We start from the raw sequence: 13,586 nt of genomic DNA, 5'->3' as shown, positions 1-13,586 counted from the left end.
ATTCATCTGCTTTTCTAGGCCTCAGGAGATGAAGGAGTCCAAAAGAGACCAGCACTGCTCATCTGAAAGAAAATCACCCAAAGGTTCACCCTGCTCACAGCTCCACCATCGCCACTCCCTCTCCTGGTACTTGCACCCACTACCAGCACAGGGTGACTGACACCCGTAGGGATAATGAGCTTCCAAGACAAGTACAGTAGGTAACAAAGAAACACAAACCCTCTACGTTCACTCTATCGAGAGAATTTCAACCTCTGTTCTTCCTGGTAGGCCTCCCAGTGGTATCCCTGCGAGAATCCTGATGCACTGGCCATCCTCCCGGCTGCTGAGCAGAAAGCCTGGGTAAAGGAATGGAGGTTAGAGGATGCTCTGAACTTCAGAGCTAATGATTCCACCACAATTTCTCTGCTACCGCAAAGGGGTTGTTGCTCTGTGGGCACTCAGCAGCAGGCACGTTCCCCAGCCAGTGGGCTGGGGGGAAATGGGAAGTTCCTGCAGCTGATGCAGAGGGCTGAGACAGTTGATCTTGACCCTGGCCTTAGCTTTCTTAAGAGCTTTTTGGGTGGCCCTACCAAACTTCTGACGGCTCTGCAAGACTGACCTCTCACAAAGAGGCCAGGAGACTTAATTCTTTAATGATGTTGAAGTATTCAGACATCTGGCGAGAAGATTATTCAATTACCGTCCTGCCGAGGGAAAACCTCTCTTCCCTCATCTTAGCTGCATCAGTGGAGACATCTTTATTAGTGCACAATGCTGCGTGATAACCCAGGGAAGCATCTATTGCAGAGCACGGGCAGCAGCGAACAGCAACGTGGGAACCCTAACTCAGCATTTCCTGACAGGAGTGATTAAAATCTCAAACTCAGTGTAATATTAACACTTTCTCAAGAGACTGACAGCACATTCACCCTATTTACTTTACAATTCACAGTCTGCACAGTGAGCTGCATACAGTACTATCAGGTTTGAGATCAACAGAGACTCACAACAAATGAAACCAGTGGCAGAGACTCAGCTCTTCAGCTCACTTTGCCCTATCCAGCTGCTTTTAAAAAAAACGACACAATGGCTCACTGGGTCGGGCTCCTTTTTTGCATTTCTTGCTGGAATCCCACAAGAAGCAACCTCAAGATCATCAGGATCAGCCTGGACTCTCTTGCCACTGCACTCCTAGAAACATGCAAGGTGTGACAGACCACAGAGAAGAGCCTTTCACAGAATGAAACCCCGGAAGGCTGCAGGCATAACGGACAAAAGCCTAAGCACAAAACAGCCAGGCTGCAACTCAAACACTTCTTCAGCTTTGATGGCTTTGAAACCACCCCACGCCCTCCATGCCAGCAGCACCAAATCCAGTCACCGAGGAAGGGGCCAAACAGAGACAGCCGCCCCTTGGAGTGGACAGATGGTATGTTCTTCAAGTTCCACATCTTCCTAGAAAAGATGATGTAGCAAACTCTGAAAGGAGCTGCTATGCCAAGCCCCTTCCTAGACACACAGAGCCAAGGTGAGCTGCCACCTCTGCATGCCACCTTCCCACATCACGGCAATGGCTGCAGCACGAGCTAGCCTGCTGCAGACTTGCCATCACGCTTCACTAACTCCATTCAGTTGGCTCCTAACCCTGACATGAAGTAACGATGGTTGAGGATTTGTATAGGGCTGCACACGGAAAAATAAAGCCAACACTGAGAAGAGACGGGCAATCATGTGCTGAGCAGACCCTCTGCTCGCTGATGGGGACAGCATGCAGGTCCTGAGAGAGTCATTGTTCAGCATCTCCCTGCCAAGCGTACCACATCACTGGACTGGCATCCACCCACCTGCACAGTGAAGAGAGTGACCGCTGAGGACAGAAAACATCCCAAATCGATTCCGTGTCACCTGTGAAACAGTAGCAGACTGGGTTTGAAGCAACAGCCTCTGTCTGAAGGGTGCAAGGAGCCTCTCTCCCACACTGCCCAGTTCATGTCTGGGGCTGTTAGGGTTTATACTTGCAATAGATGCGTATCTGCTTCTGGGAGCTGAACAGCTTCCTGTTCTACCCTGTAAAATTCCCTTCTCTGGCCCAGAAACAGCTGCTGTAAAGACTAGTGCCTGAGAGCTACCTGCAGAGCACAGCTGTCAGCACACACAAAAGAACACAGCTCGACTCAGCCTTTCCAAGGGCCAAAGCTGGCAAGGAAGGGACACAGGAGCTGATGACACATTTAGACTCATTTCCCCAAAATGACACACATGCCCTGGCACACATCCCCTGGGAGAAGAGCTGTTCCCTTCCGCCCAGCTGGAAGATGTGGGGCAGAGGTGCTGCTGGGGGGAGATGCTGGGGGCTGCAGGGCAGAGGTGCTGCCAGGGGGAGATGCTCCTGGCACAGGCAGAGCCCTTCCGAGGCCAAACAGTGCCACACAGTGGCAACACCCGGACTACTTCACTCCTTCTCAGAGAAGGGTTGCAGCAAACCACCAAGAGATGCAGTGAGGAAGAGGGTCAGAGGCTACAGCTTCAAGGAGCCCAGATCCTCCTGGAGAGCTGCTGTCTTTATCCAGCCCACAGCTGAGGGGCTCTGGCAGTGACACAGATTTAACATTTCCTTTTCACCCGTGTATTTTCAACTCAGATCAGTCTGGTGCTGTGGCCACGGCACAGCCCCACAAGTAGCTGTGCCACCGCAAGTGGAGAGCTGCACCGCTGCAAGCAGCCCGAGTACATACACCTCGGCTGCCAAAGCCAGCAGTGCCTGAACCCGGGCTCTCAGCTCCCCCTGCCCTTTTGCCACTGTATTTCTGATCATGCGGCCTCCCTGAGATCAGAACAGCTGCGCTTTCCATGAGCCGGTATTGCAAACAGATGAAGAAATCAAGATCAACAGTAGTGATCAGACACACCACCTCGACAGCAACCTGCCCTTCAGAGAGCACAGCCCCGCACCCAGCAGACCACGAGCGAGCTGTAGCAAACAGCGCTGCACCAGAAACGAGACATCACTGCCCTGCGCTTTGCCAACCATGACACCACCTCACACGGGAGCGCTGAGAAAGAGAAACCCCTAGCACCTCAAAAACGCTCACGGCATCTTACGTCAGAGTATCTTCATCAGCGATTTATGGAGAGGCTAAAGCCTGGCACGGTCCTTTCAACGACGTGGAGGAACCAAAGGTCTCCAGAAGAGAAGCTGGGTAGAGGGCAAACAACCGAGGGCAGCGACGCTTTAAATGGCTGCAGCCACGCGCCAGAGCTATCTTTCAAAGCTCCAGGACTTCACCCCAGTTCCACCCAGCTGAAGTCACAAACTAGTTCTAAAAGTGCAGTTGTATCTGAGCAGCTCTGGGCCCCGCAACACGTGGAGAAGGTCTTCCCAGCTCTGCTGAACTCGCATCCTTAACAGCCATTTTAGGACAGGCAGCCCAGAGCTCGCTGGCAAGTTCCCTCGCGAGCCGCATGTGCCAAAGCAGCGCGAGGATTCCTAGAGGATGAGCTCCCAACCACCACTGCCTTCCCCTGCATTCCTGTGCCTGACAAACAGCTCTCTCGGGCTCCTCTCGCAAGGTACAGAGCTCCAAGAGACCAATGACAGAGACCAACAGTCAGTTATTTTTCCATCCTTGCAGAAGAAACTGCCCTTGCAGCAGAACAAGTAAAGCAAATATAACACCTACACTACAAATTAAACCCAGGGTTTTCACATTCTCAGTGCAAACCTCCGACCATCTGGCACTGGGACAAGTGACCCACTTCCAGAACAAGCTTCCGAACTCGCAGGGTCGCTGTTAACCCTGGTCCTCACCATCTGACCTCGTTTCCCACTGGCGACCTCACCCAAGTCAGAGCCCTCAGCAGAGGCATTTTACAGCATCTTCTGTCTGTGCCTCTGCTGTCCCGTATCGGCCACGCCAGCATGTGCTGCCAAGAAATGGATGGTAACAACATGCCTTAAACATGAGAGGCAGGAGGTCACCAGCTCCTCAGCCTGACCCCGGCACAGCTCCCATAGGGGAAGCCAAAACACTGGAAAATTTAGCAACAGGAAAGCAAAACAGATCCCGTGTCATTCCGCCACATTCCAAACACATGACACTAAAGCCAACTGCTGCCTCCTGCAGTACTCACGTCGCTGGGGCTGAGGTTCCCAAGACCATTGTCCTGCTCAGAATCCCTGCCGGACTCGTGGCCCTGGGAGGAGCGGGGGTGGGAGGGATGGATCCAGATCTCCAGCCGTGTGGCATCGTCTCCGACTTGTCGCAGTGTGGGCTTCTTGCCCTTCCCCCGGCGGCTGGGGCTCAGATCCAGCACCTGATGTTTCCTCTGCTCCATCTGCTCAGCCTGGGCAGACAGGACACATTTGGATCACCCAGGGATCAGAGTTCAGGAGAAGTTTATCACTAGTTTTCCCTTACATGGAGAAATTAGCGCTTTCCCCTGCTTCAGAAGCACCATAACTCAGTGACAGATCCAGAAACAGGAGAGTGCAGCGAGAGGTTTTAATCTCCAGCTGCCCCAGACATAAAAAGCTGTGTCCAACCCTAGGAGCGTATGACAGTCAAAATGCTGCATCTCTGATGTGGGGTGACCCTCTGGGACACAAAGGGACTGCCACCTCTCTTGCCCACCCCCATAGGTGTGGGGCACCTCTGGGATAAGGCAATGATTATGCTGTGACCCACAGCAACCTCCAGCCCTTGCTGAGCTTGGCTGTTTTACAGTTTGTGACGCAGAAACAGAAGACCCAGATGCCCAACCAACCCCAAAGCAGCATGAGGAGAGGCAGAAAGGAACCATCACTCTGAGGGCTGCCTCTCCCATCTAACCCCCGACGTGGAATTTCTTAGAAGTGGATAAGTGGTGACTCCAAGCCCAAAAGCCACCATCACCCTCCGCTCTGGACCACAGCTCTCCAGCACGGGCAGCTGCAGGGTCCCGCAGCCCAGCTCCACCACTCACCTTGCGTTTCGTCTCCTCGAACAGGCTCATGAGGCTCTCCTTGGCTGTCAGGATGGGGTTGCTGGCAGCCAGGCTGCGCATGTAGTAGTAGACAGCATCCAGCTTTCTCCTCTGCAAAAACAGAACCAGGCTCAGAGCTGCCCCTCGCTCTGGGGCATTCAGAAGCCAGGCTCCCACATACTCCACCCTCCCTGTCCCTCAACACGTGCCCTCTCCCTCAATACCACCTGGCATGGACAGACATGCTGACAAACACTATGACAAGCAGGACTTCGAAGTCTCCATCCACACTCACAGCTACCTACAAGCACCAGCACAAAGCACAAGCCCTTTGCCAGGGTTTGGGAGCGCAGTGACACCACGGCCTGGGGACTTGCTCACTCTAGGCCCAAGGCTTCTGCAGAATCCATCAGCCCAGGGGCTCACACAAACAGCCTCTCACCAGGCATCATGGTAAAGGGCAAAGGTATAAAAACCAAATTCCTGACACTTCAGGAAATAATTCTTTTAAATGTCACCATGTTGAAATGACTCCACACGAGTTTTACAAAGAGCAGAGGTCCAGAAGACTGGCTGGCTTGCCAGGCTCCTGCCAGCGGTGGGGCTGGATGTCCTCCTCATTTAGCCTGCTGCTGGACGCTCCAGCAACTTCCCAGCATTGTTTCTCCCACAGGCTAGTCGCAAAGAACGCTGTGAGAAGGCACTGCCCAAATCTTTATGCTACACAGACACTCAGGGTTGTGTCCGCACGCTGCTGGCTGCACAAACCACCACAGAGGGTGGGACACTTTCCTGCTCCCAGCCCCACACCGGCAGTCAGAAAGGTCATTCCCAGCTGTGAAGGAAATGTGCTGCTGAACCCTCCAGTTTGAACTGTTCTGCTTTAAATCATCCCATGTCCCAGCCTGATGCTTCCATCACCTGCTGTCACATCTTCCTTGAAGTTTTCCTGCACGGCTGGAGCAGCCAGCAAAACCGAGACCTGACAAAGTCATGCGTGGATGTTGCTTAGACCAGTGCCCACAGGTGCGATGAGGACATGGCAAACAGAAACAGCATCCTCACAGCAGCAGGGCCTTGAGCTCAAAAATCTCAGGCAAAACTTTAAACACGGACCACTTTTCAAACATATGCACTCTCAACAACCCACAGAACAGTCCCCAAAATGCCGACAGCCTGAGGGAGCAGTGTGTATCTAACAAAGCTGCCTGAAGCCACAGCAGCTGGAATCCACACAGCACATCCTGCCATCAGCTTCTTTCTTTTTTTTTTTTTAAAAAACCAACCACATTTGGGATCACTGCCCTAAACAACAGCTTCCTCCACCAGATGGAATCTCACAGCCACCCCAGGGGCTCTCCTTGCGCTTGCTACATCCTCTCAGGATGAGGATCTTACCGTGTAGATGGCCAGAAGCGCCAGCTGGTTGTACGGGCGGCCGTTTTTGGGAGCAATTTGCTGAGCCTTCAGGTACCAGCTGAGGAAGAGAAGAACCAGAGAGAAAGGTTTACCGAAAGGACACCAGGTTGCCTTTGCTGCTGTTCAGGGCACAGAATTCCCTCGTGCAGGCAGCGCTGAAGAGAACAGGCCCTTTGCACAAGTGTTCTCTGCCTGCGAGAGCCTGCGCCTGGCCTGGGCAGGCAGCGGGGCGCAGGGCAAGAGAGGAGCAGAAGGCGATGCGAGGGAAATGTTTCTAGCTCAGCCGGAAGAGGAGTGTTTAGCCAGGCCCAGCAAGCACTGTCCTCTGTGCAGCCTCAGGCACAGAGAACAGGCTCTTGGGGAATGTTTCTCAGTCCCCTTTTTAGCTCCATGGCAGCTGTGGCCAAACCCTCCATGTTCCTTAGCTCATTCCCCATATTTTCAAGATCTTTAATCAACCCAGAAGAGGCATCTGTTCAGTAGCAGTCCCTTTGTCCCTCCACTCTCCTCTCTATTTTCCCCCAACCATATTATCCACTCTCCAGCTTCTATCATGCACACGGATCCATTAACACTCTTCAGACACATCACGAACTCTCTACGTTCCTCCCAGCCTCCCTGAGACATCAGTAAACTCCACGACATTCACAGATCCCCAAATCAGGGGCTCTCCCTGCCACGTTCTCCAGACCTCCGCAGATTTCAGGGCTCCATCCCCCATGCTTGCCCCCATCCCTCCAGTCCCCACTCAAGAAAAAAACACCAGAAAAACAAGAGTGACAGGAAGCAACATGCACCAGTAACTCCTGACACAGTCAGAACGTTTGGATGTATAGAGGAACCTCTCCTAGCTAACAGCAGCCAGTCTGCTGTCTCCAGAGCATAAACCCTCCCTGCTGCAGGACCAGCACAGCCCAACTCTCACACCACATGGCAGGAGGATGACCAGATCCACTGCTGCCCTCTAGGACAGCAGAACAGCCTGGGCTACATCTTCCAGCTTCCCAGACTGCAACACAACAAAGAGGTGTGAAAAGACTTCTTTGGCTAGAGGCAAGCTTCAGCACGAAATGAGATACACCCCTTGTAGAGAGAGAGGAAGAGCTGCGCTCCACACTATACCGAGACCACAACACAATACCTGCGTGCCTTCCCGTAATTTGCAGTGTCATTCGCTTGTTCTCTGTACCGGCAAATGTCTCCTTGACAGATCATACACCTCTGAGCGCTGATCAGCGCGTATTTCACCTGCAAAGAAGGTTGGGTACGTCACACGGGGCCCACGCAGCCTTGGCTCAACCACAGACCCACTGAGCACGCAGGGACTGCAGAGAGCGAGGAGGAGCTCGCTGCCACACTGAAAGTCTCAGAAAAGGGCAGCAGAATGAAATGATGAGGCTCCATGGCACTGGTTCAGCATTTGTTGGGGCAAGCCAATCCCCTAAACACGTCCCCTCTTACAACAAGGTCCCATCTGTCTCCAGCAGAGTTGTTCAGTCCATGACCAATTTGAGGACAGCTGTTAGACAAACATCTCTCTGGGAACGGAGCTGGACTAGAGTATCCTTTCCCAGCTGCCCCTCGCACCTGCACTCACAGCTCAGGGCAACACGCTGTCAAGCGTCAGGAGGCAGCGCAACCATTAGCTTTCCTTGGTCATTGGTCTGGGTTACCCAGACTGATATAGGAGATGTTTAATAACGAAAGGCAAAGCCAGGGTATCTTTGGACGCTTCTGGCCCTTTACTAACCCTAATCACAGAGCTACAAAAGAAGTTCTTCTTTGCAAGGAAAGCTGAGAAATGCTCATGCAGCAGAGTTGGTTCAACAAGTTCTCCAGCAGCTGAGAAAGATTCGCTGCAAACACACCGACATCTGCTCAGAGTGCAGCTGCTCACCTCTTGGCAAGGGCAGCACCCCGAGTCTGGCAGATGAACAGCATGAGGGGTCTCCAGGAAGAAGCCAACCTACCATTTTCCTCAGAGGTTTACTGCGGATGGCCATCCCGTCCATGTAGTCCTCCAGCTTGAACTGGTAGGACACCTGCAGCTTCTGGAGTAGACCATCGAAAAAAGAAGATCCCTGCAAATAACACACACACACTTGGATGTCAGGATCTTTCGGGTGTGACCACAACACCAGCCCCACCCCATGCAAAATGAAGGTCCCCCTCCCTGAGGTTTGGGCTGTTTCTCTCCAGAAAATGAGGAGGCCAGAGGGGCTCCAGCCTCAGAGGTTTCGGAGACTGAGCTAGACAAAATCAAGGCTGATCTGATCTGGTGTTTGAGGAGTCCTGCTTTGAGCAGGAGGCTGGACTAAAGCCCTGCAGCAGTCCCTTCCTACCAGCCTAGTTCCATAAGCCACATCCTCCTGGACCCGTCAGCTCACCTTCCACAGAAAGTAAACAAAGCACACAGTTTCACAGCATGACTTTCAAGCAAACCTGATCAAGACAGCACAAACACCTCCAGAAATGCTTCTGTTATTTCCACCTCAGGACATTCACTTCGTTTTAGCTTCAATCAATTGCCAATTAACACAAAACATATCAAAACAAGCCTGGATTAAAAGATAAGAAGTGTCTACCTGTTCCTACACTTGCCACACTAAACCACTACCTGTCTGAGCATCTCCTTGCACAAGGACGGCCTGAGGCACAGGGAGATGGGAACAGCATCAAGACAGCCGGTTGCCCAGTCGCACCACCCCGGCCCAACCACCACCCAGAGGTTTAGTGGAGTTTGGGGACGTTTCCCTTGTTACCTCATCTAGAAGCTGGAGCAGTTTGTTCCGAATTTCGTGGGCATTTTCCCCCTGCGGGTCCTTGAGGAGCTGTCGGAATTTCTCGATCACCTGGTAAAAGGCGTTCTTCCACAGCAGCTGGTCCACGTTCTGGGTGTCAGAGAACTCGATATCCATCAGGATGCACCGCTCGTAGAGCTGCAGCATCTCCACCCTGCAGCAAAGCATAACCAGGGGTCAACACGACAGCAACAGCCCTGCACGGGCCTGAGCTGCTGGGGAACGTGCACGGGGCCAGCGGCTGCTTTTCATCCAGCAAGAGCAAGATGTCAGCAGATCTGCCAGCTCTCATGCCTTGGCAAATCGATGCTACCACAGGTGTTCCAGAGGGAGATGGGCGCTGTTGCGATCCAACGCCCTTCCTGCTCCAAGAGGACAAAGCTGAAAGGACCATCGCATCAGAATGGATCGGGGTGACAAAGAGCAAGGAGCTCTGCTACAGCGAGGCATGAGGGTCTCCTGATACCAGCACAGAGGGCTTGCACCACCAGGGTCTGCTCCTTCTGAGCACCAAGCCTGGCTACCACAGGCCAGGAGCAAACACAAAAAGAACCAGCGGGCAAGAGAGATCTTGCCATTAAAATGATCCCCACCTCCCTTCCATCCACTCAAACCACCCACAGAAACAGAGACGCCGCTTCCTCAAGAAGGAGCGAGAGCTGGGAACATCACACCTGAAGCAGACACAGCCTCCCGGTCCCATAAATCCCATTCCCCTCGCCAGCTTCTTGCAGCCTTGACCAGGTGCTGGAGCAGAATTCCTCCCCTGCAGTTAACCAAAGAGCTGCAGGCTGCAAACAGCTCCACGATACCTGGGGTAAGTTTACAGCAAAGGGGATCCTCAGCTCTTCCTGCCTTGGCAGCCTTATGCCTCCTAATGCTCTGAGCCCTGCGGAAAACAGCACAGCAGTGTAGATGGTACAGCCTGAGGCGAAGCCTGACGGAGCAAGAGGAGGATTCTGGCGGGTTCAGGAGATTCTGCTGCCCTGCCCCACGCTGCCTCCAAATCCTGCACACTGATGCTTGGACAGCACGACCAGCAACCAAAGGAATTAAGATGTTGCTGCAGATGGACATCTGATAAGCGGCACTTGCAGCCAAGAGCCCCGACCCAGCTTGGCAGACAGGCTGGCAGCACGCACACAGTCACGGGCAGGAGACACACCGAGACGGGGTGACACCGCCAGCAAGGACAGGGCCAACCGTACCTACGCTCCCAGGGCAGGGTGGGCTTCACACGGGCCACAGCAGCATTTTGCAGTCTTTTCTCTCCCTCCAGACAACAGCTCTAGGTAACCTTGACATCTTGAGGAAGCCTTGAAACCTCCAGTGCTGCTTCAAGCACAAACACATACCCCTCCGTGGTCTATAGCACAAGCCCCAAAACGCAGAACAAGCCCTGGAACGAGCTCACCTGCTGGGTTTGCTGCCAGTCACCTCTGGAACGAAGTCTCCAGAGAAGCCCTGGAGACACGGAGGTCACAAGTAAATGTGAAATATGCCAAGTAGAAACTTGCTACAGCCATGTTAGCTGTCTTCCAGAGCACCGGAGCCACCTCCCTCTCACGAGCAGGTGTCACCAGGCTACTCCCACTGGACTGTTGAACGTGACAGTGTTGAGTGGTGTCAAGAGCAAAGCTGCCCGGCGCTCGAAAGGCGCTGACACTGTCACACAGCATCAGGGACCCACATAACGCTTCGCAAGCACAAGCCGACAGTCACCGCCCCTGAAGCCCACAACACAAATCAGACGCGGCAGAGAGCTGAGGACAGGGAAGAAGGCAGAAGTCTGCCAGCAGATAATGAAAGCAGCCGAGAGCTCTGGAACTGAGAGAGATCAGCTGCAGCAAGAGCAACAAGAACCCAAGAGCTGCAGCAGGTGCTTGTCCTGCTCCTCCGTGCCCCTGCGACATGGGCGAGGCATTCCACAAGGAGCAGCAGCCACAGCTCAGCTCCCAGCCCAAGCCAGTGAGATCTTCACCCAGTTTCCTCCCAATATACACACACCACTGGTACAGGACAAACAGACCCAGCACATCTGCCAGCAAGCCACTGCCCCATCTCCCAGTCTCGGAGGCACTGATGTCTCCAGAACACCAGGAGACACCATGCCCTGGGTGTCAGTTCTGGTGGTTCACCCCAGCAACGATGCGGCCACACCCCCTCCACAGCAGAGCCACACACCTCAGCTGGGCCATCTTCTCCAGCCCCTCCGGGCTGATGCGGTCTCTGGAAAGCAGGTTGCTGAGCTGCTGCTCCTGGTTCCCAGCCTCGCGGAGGAGCTTGCTGAGCTCTTGCTGCTGCATGTTCCGCATCTGCTGCTCCATCTCGGGGCTCAGAGGAGCCGGGGGGAGTGGCCCGCACAGGTACTGCCCCGCCGGGCCGGGGTACCCAGGGTAATAGGCTCCGGGGTACACGCCGTTGCTTGGACCCATAGGATACTGCAGGGAGTATCCACCGTAAGGATACTGGGGGCCTTGACCGGAGGCCCGGGGGTAATAGTAGGGGTTGTCAGAGTTTTGGAACTTATAGTAGGATGTCTGGGCCTGGCGGGCTTCCCCCCAGGAGGTGGGGCTCACTTCATCGTCCGTGTCTAGAAAATGAAGCTGGGCGGCCTGGCTCTTCAGGGCGGGTTTTTGGTCCGGGTTATTGGGGTCCCACAGCCTGCGAGCAGTGCCGCCTCGGCCCCTGCTTCGGAGGCCTTTACTCCCAGCACCGCCCAGCAGGAGCCTGGGCCCAGGGTGACTGGGTTCCGCGGCGCCTGCGGTGCTGGCAGAGAGGTCCGTGTTGGCAGGCAGGAAGAGAATCCCACGGCCCCTCCCTTGGGGCTCTCTGCTCTGGCTCCTCATCTCCTCTGAGTCATTGCAACTACCAAATGCCTTCAGGGGCTTTTTTTTATCCGTATCTGCCAGAGTGATATCCCTGCTCATAGTCTTGCTGTCAAACGTGACTCGAAAGGATCCCTTCACCTCCCTGCCGTTGCTGCTCCATTCGCTCTCACTCCTAGAAGCTCGACTCTGCTCTGAACGCTTTTTCTTGTCCAAGTTCCTGCTGGAGACATACGCTTCTGCCTCATCAATTCTGTCATCGTCCAGGGAGTCAGTGGAGGATGCAGAGAGCTGCTTCCTGGGCCGCAGCCTTTCCCTGGTGCACTCCTGCCGCCTCTCCACCCCGTCCACAAGTGGGGCTCCATCTATGCTGTTGCTGCTGCCAGCCGAGCTCGTGCTGCAGGTGCGGTACCGGCTCCGCCGCTTGTCGGAGCGGGAGTACCGTTTGGTGGAGCCCAGCTTCCCCTGTGTCGCCTCGTCGCCTGTTCTCCTCATCCGGTCGCTTCGCTCTATTTGTCTTCCTTTTTCTCCCCTTGAGGCTTTCACCCCGTCCCCTGTCTGGCTCCCCTCTCTATCCTCCTTGCCTGATTTGGTTTTCCTGTTGTTGTCTTTTCCAGTACCTTTCTCAGTCTCTTCATCTTTCTCGACTTTCAGCTGCTCCATCTTACCAGTGACTTCCTCAGTAGCTGCCCGAAGGGACTGTTCTTTGGCAGCTGAGTGCAGGCGTTTCCCAGGCTGGTAGATCTGCTGGTCTGGCTTCCTGGTTCTTCTGGTGGGCTTGGGACACCACTCATCCGGAGCAGACTGCTTAGACAAGTTCTCCTGGCTCTGAAGACCCCCTGTAGTCTCTGTGTCTTCGTTCTCCTGTGAAGGACCGTTCTGCTTGGGGTAATCACCTTTGCCGAAATCCTCCACGCCAAGATCCTCTCCTCCTAAAGAGCCCTTGTCACTGGCACTCTCCTCCTTGCCCTCCTCAGCTCTGCTCGTCTCCTTCTCCGAGGCCTCGTGCTTTGGTGGCACAAGTTTGCCCCTCAGTCGGGAGAGGCCAGGCTTATAAATCTCCAGGTCTGGGCGCCTGTTGTCTTTGCGATGCCTCGGCTCCTTTACCTCCTTCACGTTTTCTGGGGAAAAACAGACAGAAAAACAGGGAAAAACAGAAGAAAGTTACTCCCACCACAAACCAGCCAGGGACAAAAGCGTTGTGACAAATACTCAGGAAGAAGTAGCGAGTAAAAGCAGAGAGCCCAGCACCCTCAGGGCATGTCCAAGAGAACAGGTCTGAAAATCTGCATCAGGGTTTACAGGAAATCACAGAGTAACAGTAGAAAAAGATAAAGCATAACAAAGCTGTTTCAGTGTGCAGGCGCTGCCCCCTGCAACACCCCCTGCTCTGCCAACAGATCACTTTGAGCCAAAGATGCATCCTCCCCACCCCGTGCTCACAGCTCGTAACGTTCCTCCCCTCTCGTCCCCTCTGTAACTGTCTTTACTCGTTCGAGAACAAAGCCTGGGCGACGCATCACTAACCGTGCTACCAAAGCGGGGCTCTTACACACTGCACTTCCTCAACTTCTTCCTCCTGACAGCAACTCGC

General features: G+C 54.1%; 1 protein-coding gene across 1 annotated transcript in view; it reads right to left on the bottom strand.

Annotated features, from left to right (window-relative positions):
* The window catches only part of SMG6 (SMG6 nonsense mediated mRNA decay factor), a gene marked incomplete at its 5' end in the record, with an annotated part of 33,343 nt that extends 20,230 nt beyond the window's left edge, over positions 1 to 13,113 (bottom strand). The window contains 7 exons of the mRNA XM_010136707.1: positions 4,114 to 4,326; positions 4,945 to 5,055; positions 6,343 to 6,421; positions 7,505 to 7,611; positions 8,334 to 8,444; positions 9,126 to 9,318; positions 11,349 to 13,113. Of these exons, the coding sequence (XP_010135009.1) occupies positions 4,114 to 4,326; positions 4,945 to 5,055; positions 6,343 to 6,421; positions 7,505 to 7,611; positions 8,334 to 8,444; positions 9,126 to 9,318; positions 11,349 to 13,113 (2,579 nt within the window). The remainder of the gene's footprint in view (positions 1 to 4,113; positions 4,327 to 4,944; positions 5,056 to 6,342; positions 6,422 to 7,504; positions 7,612 to 8,333; positions 8,445 to 9,125; positions 9,319 to 11,348) is intronic.
* Positions 13,114 to 13,586: the final 473 nt, after the last annotated feature.

Source organism: Buceros rhinoceros, unplaced genomic scaffold (genome assembly GCF_000710305.1).
Source record: "Buceros rhinoceros silvestris isolate BGI_N320 unplaced genomic scaffold, ASM71030v1 scaffold10415, whole genome shotgun sequence".
Classification (NCBI taxonomy): Eukaryota; Metazoa; Chordata; class Aves; order Bucerotiformes; family Bucerotidae; genus Buceros; species Buceros rhinoceros.
The sequence above is the reverse complement of the archived record's forward strand: the minus strand, read 5'-3'. Positions and strand labels throughout refer to the sequence as shown.